The sequence below is a fragment of the Chiloscyllium plagiosum genome, chromosome 19 (assembly GCF_004010195.1).
Source record: "Chiloscyllium plagiosum isolate BGI_BamShark_2017 chromosome 19, ASM401019v2, whole genome shotgun sequence".
NCBI classification, from domain to species: domain Eukaryota; kingdom Metazoa; phylum Chordata; class Chondrichthyes; order Orectolobiformes; family Hemiscylliidae; genus Chiloscyllium; species Chiloscyllium plagiosum.
Genome location: NC_057728.1, coordinates 29,414,394 through 29,419,964, shown reverse-complemented (window position 1 = coordinate 29,419,964; position 5,571 = coordinate 29,414,394). Strand labels below are relative to the sequence as shown.

Genomic DNA, 5,571 nt, shown 5'->3' with positions numbered 1-5,571 from the left:
ACCTATCGCATTTCCAACACCCCTCCCCCAAGTCCCTCCTCCCTACCTTTTATCTTAGCCTGCTGGACACACTTTCCTCATTCCTGAAGAATGGCTCATGCCCGAAACGTCGATTCTCCTGCTCCTTGGAGGCTGCCTGACCTGCTGCGCTTTTCCAGCAACACATTTTCAGCCCTGATCTCCAGCATCTGCAGTCCTCACTTTCTCCGAGAAGCATAATCACCTTGCTAAATGAGATGGACTTCAAACAGAACTAGCAACTCAAAACCAGCCATCCATGAAGTGCTGTGAGCCAACAGCAGCAACTAAATTAAATCTGACTACAATCTGCAACCTCATTCCCAGGCATCTGACCCACTCTACCATTACCATCAAGCTGGGCTGTCAAGAGTGCAGGTGAGTATACTAGGAACATCATCAGTCAGATCAATTTTCTTGCATCCTGCCACATCCAGTCACAAATTGTGATGGAAAATTAAATAAATAGCAGGAGGCAGCTCCGCAAATATCTCCATCCTGAATGGTGGTGAAGCCAAGAACATCATGGGCGGCACGGTGGCACAGTGGTTAGCACTGCGGCCTCACAGCGCCAGAGACCCGGGTTCAATTCCCGCCTCAGGCGACTGACTGTGTGGAGTTTGCACGTTCTCCCCGTGTCTGCGTGGGTTTCCTCCGGGTGCTCCGGTTTCCTCCCACAGTCCAAAGATGTGCAGGTCAGGTGAATTGGCCATGCTAAATTGCCCGTAGTGTTAGGTAAGGGGTAAATGTAGGGGTATGGGTGGGTTACGCTTCGGCGGGTCGGTGTGGACTTGTTGGGCCGAAGGGCCTGTTTCCACACTGTAATGTAATGTAATCTTAAAAAAAAATCTAATCAGTGCAAAGACTAAGCTGAAATATTTGCTAGCAATAACAAGTGGATGACCCATCTCAGCATCATTCACAGGTAGTCAGCACCACAGATAATAGCTAGAAAGAACTTAAGGCACTGCATACCACAAAGACTATGGTCCTAACAACATTCCAGCAATAGCACTGAAGACTTGTACTCCAAAACCAGTCACACCTTAGCCAAACTCTTCCAGCACAATGAGAACACTGGCATCATACTGGTAATGTAGGAAATTGCCCAGGTACGTCTTGAGCACAAAAAACAGGACAAATCCAATCCACTTAATTGTCACCCCAGTCTACTTTCGATCATCAGCAAAGAAATGGAGGGGGTAATTGACAGTGCGTTCAAGCTGCACTTGCTCAGCAATAACCTACTCACATGCAATTAATTTGGGCTCCACCAGACCATTCAGTTCCTGACCTTATGATAGCCTTGGTTCAAACAGAGACAGAAGAGTTGAACACCTGAAGTGAGACATGTGTAACTACCTCTAACATTAAGGGCACATTTGATAAAGTATGACATCAAGGCACCCTAGCTCAATGGGAATCAATGGAAAATCAGGGAGAAAGCCCTCCATTGTTTGTAGTCATGCCGAGCACACAGGAAAATGTTTGCAGTTATTAGTGGCCTATTAACTTAGTCACAGGACATCACTGCGTGAGTTTCTCAGGGTAGGGCTCTCCTCAGTCCAACTATCTTGAGCTGCTTCAGCAATGAACCTCCTTCCATCATAAGGGCAGAAACTGGGATGTCCACTGGTAATTGCACAATGTTCAGCACTGTTTGCAACTCTTCAAATACTGCAGCAGCCTGTGTCTATTTCAAGAAAGAGTTGGGTAACATCCAGTCTGAGGCTGATAAGTGGCAAGTAACTATTCCACTACACAAATACGAGGTATTGACCATCACCAATGGAAGAATTTAACCACCTCCCCTTGACAGTAAAGATAGCTATAAATAAAAGCCACATAACAACTCTTGCTTTAAGTACAGGATTGAACTAGGAATTGCATATGCCGAGATAAATGCAGCTCCAGCAACACAAGCAGCTTGATACCATCCAGGACAAAGCAGCAGACTTAAATGGCATCCTCTACATTACCTTCAGCATTTGCTTCCTTAACCACATACATATCATGGCAGCAGAGTTTATTAAACACAACATGCAACACATTGCAGTTCACCAAGGCTCTTTTGACAACAATTTCCAAACATCCAACCTTTACCACTTCGAAGGACAAAGCCAGCAGACACCCAGGAGCACCAACACATTGTACATTATAAGTTTCCCTCCAAAACAGATATCATCCTTACATAGAAATACATAACCATTTTTTTCAACTGTTACTGGATTCAAATCTTTAAGCTCCCTTTCTAGCAGCACTATTGAAGTACATACACCCCAAGGATTGCAGTGGTTAAGAATGCAGCTCACCCCAGCTCCTTCTCAAGGCAATTAGATTCAGCAAGAAATGCTGACTCATCAACACCTATAACCATGAACAAGAAGTGAATTTAATCCCTCAAGAGTTCTACAACTTAGTCTAAACAGGTCACTTCTGGTTGACGGTGGATGAAAATACTTCAGCCTTATCTTTTGCACTGATGTGCTGGGGTCCCCCATCATTAAGGATGAGGATACTTATGGAGCTTCCTTTTCCTGTTAGTTGTTTAATTGTCCAGCACTGTTCATGACTGGATACTTTGCTCTACTAAAATTGATTGTCAAAACAATGTTGATAAAAATTGTAAGAACTTATTGCTTCAGACTCACCATTTCCTTCGCCATTATATTCCAGACAATCTTCAAACATAACCTTCATATCAGCAACAAATTCTTCTTTCACGGTATATTGTTTTTCATTAAGTTTTCTTTCAATGGTGGATAGATCCATAGGTGTCTAAAATGTTAAACACAGTTTGACGTGGTTGTGAAAAATTGTTTAACAATACTGTATGCCAAGCAATGGCTGCTCAAGAGATTTCTTAAAAAAAACGAACAAAAAACAAGTTTTCTGGTTACGTATGAATTACTTAAATTTTCATAGTTAATCTCTCTGGTTTCAATTACATTTTGCTGCACTGTAGTTCGATAGTATGTATGGGTATTAAGAGTTCACCATAGCTTCACAATCAGAATTTAATTGAGTGAAATGAGATCAATCCATTTCCTAGTGACAGAGGGCTGATAGCTTGAATGTGTTCCTTAAACAATATTAACTGGCAACCATATTCAAAGTACATTGAATGACTAGAAGAGCAAATGGCAAAAATGTCAGGATTGCTGCAACAGCAGCTTTCTGAAATAGACAAGGAGGCTGGAAGAACACAGCAAGTCAGGCAGCATCAGGAGTGCAGAAGTCAATATTTCAGATATTAGCCCTTTTTCAGGACTAGTCCTGATTGCTGCCTGGCTTGCTGTGTTCTTCCAGCCTCCTGCTTGTCTACTTTGGATTGCAGCATTTGCAGTTTATTTGTCTCTAGCAATCTTCTGAAGACAGGTATATTGTACAGCAGAGTATTTGTATCTAATAGTTCCAAACTTGAATGTGCTTCCTGCTGACATGAGGTATTTAAAATGGAACTGTAACACACAAGCACTAATTTCCCTAACCTTTGAGATCAACAAAAGTGATATCTTAATTAAAAATCAGATTCTGCTCATATTGATTCACAGAAATTCAGTTTAATGAGTGAAAGTTTCCTATTTGCATGCCACTAGAGTTGGTCCAAAGTGACCAGCAGTTGCTCAATGCATAACATTAATCTATTATTACCAGAATAACATTAGAATTACTTTACTGCCTGCACTTGGAAATGAGTGATCCAAAGGAGACCAAGTTTTCCATGTAACAATTCAGCACATGTATTTCAAAACTGAATTTAATAGAAGATACCAGTTCAAATTTCCATCTCTTTACTTATCATAGCAAAGGCAAACAAGGAAAATAACTGTTGACATTAATTCATAATAAGTAGATATAAGTGATCCCATCTTTCTTCTAGAATCACTTTTAAAATATTGTGCCTAATCATCTCTACAAAAAACAAATCCTATTCTTAATCTGTAATTCATTGTAAACCCATAAGTTACGGCAATAGCAGTTCTATTTTGGCATTGTCAATAATGCCTGGCTGATTTACTTTTTTTTCTCATTTTTACCGAGACAATCCATCCAAAATACATTTTAATAATAAATACGGTATGCAACAAGAACAATATTCTTACTTCAATTATCTCGTAGTAATTTGGGGCATATGATTCATCTACAGGTTCAAGAAAGGGCCAAGAATCCTTGTGAGCTTTCACAGCATCTAGGACTGATGGAGGAAGAACACAATGAACCTCAACATACAATGTAAATAAGTTCCTACTTGTGAAGACACTCAAGTTATTTAAAATCAAACATCTTTGAAAAAAATTACTTGCTTACCTTTATACATAGCAATATAATCTTCATCGAGTTCAAATCTACAACAGAAGAGAAGATTTAAAATGAATCAATAATTTACTTTCCTTTACTAATTAGGTTTCTCTAATTATGTTTGGTCTGTGATAAATTCAAATTTTAACATATATAACCCAATGCACACAAGAATGATTTTAAAAAGAAACTCCATTTAGAATAAAAATACACAGCACTTGTTGACACACCACTCCCATTACTGACATGCAGTAGATATTGCTTCTTGTTAATATATCCAAAATACCAAATCTACTCACAGAGTAGTACAACTAGGAACCAAATCACCATCAGAAGTCTGTGTACCAACAGTGGGCAGCGCTCTAGTGTACTTTGTAAAACTCGTAATTCTGAAGCACATTTTGTTACTTTACAGAAGTGCTAAATGCCAAATACATTCTATACTTCAAAACATTTGTTTTGATTGTAAATTATAACAGACATAAAGTGAAGAGAAATGAGCAACGGTATGAGATGGATGACAGCTATAGGAAGGTGGGGCGGCGGTGGGAGGGGGGGGGGGGGAAGTCTCAGATACAGTCACATAGATGGGCTAACTCCAGGAAAGGTAAGAGAGGTAGGCAGCTAGTGCAGGAGTCTTTTGTGGATATACCCATTTCAAACAAGTAGGGGGTGATGGATTCTCAGGGGAACATAGCATGAACAGCCAAGTTTCTGGTATTGAGACTGGCTCTAATGCAACGAGGGGTACGTCGGGTTCCAACAGATCAATTATGTTAGGAGATTCTCTAGTCTGAGGTACAGACAGACGTTTCTGTGGCCAGCAGCGAAGAAGCAGAATGGTGTGTTGCTTCCCTGGTGCCAGGATCAAGGGTGTCTCAGAGAGGGTGCAGAATGTTCTCAAAGGGGAGAGGGGCCAGCAAGAGGTAATTGTGCACATTGGAACCAAGGACATAGGAAGGGAAAAGGTTGAGATTCTGAAGAGAAATTTCAGAGTTAGGCAGAAATTTAAAAATAAGGCCCTTGAGAGGAGTAATATCTGGATTACTCCCAGTGCTACAAACTAGTGAGAGCAGGAATAGGAGGATAGAGCAGATGAATGCTTGGCTGAGGAGCTGGTGTATGGGAGATGGATTCACATTTTTCGATCATTGGAATCTCTTTTGGGGTAGAATTGACCTGTACAAGAAGGACGGATTGCACCTAAATTGGAAGGGGACTAATATACTGGCAGGGAAATTTGCGAGAGCT

The 5,571-nt window shown here is 40.7% G+C and overlaps 1 protein-coding gene across 2 annotated transcripts in view; it reads right to left on the bottom strand.

Annotated features, from left to right (window-relative positions):
- Positions 1–5,571, bottom strand: part of LOC122559638 (cat eye syndrome critical region protein 2-like) — a 144,723-nt gene that overhangs the window by 35,077 nt on the left and 104,075 nt on the right. For both annotated transcript variants that reach the window (XM_043709441.1, XM_043709444.1), the window contains exons 11-13: positions 4,330–4,367; positions 4,125–4,216; positions 2,670–2,796 (exon numbers count right to left, since the gene is read on the bottom strand). In XM_043709441.1, coding sequence (XP_043565376.1) covers positions 2,670–2,796; positions 4,125–4,216; positions 4,330–4,367 — 257 coding nt within the window. The remainder of the gene's footprint in view (positions 1–2,669; positions 2,797–4,124; positions 4,217–4,329; positions 4,368–5,571) is intronic.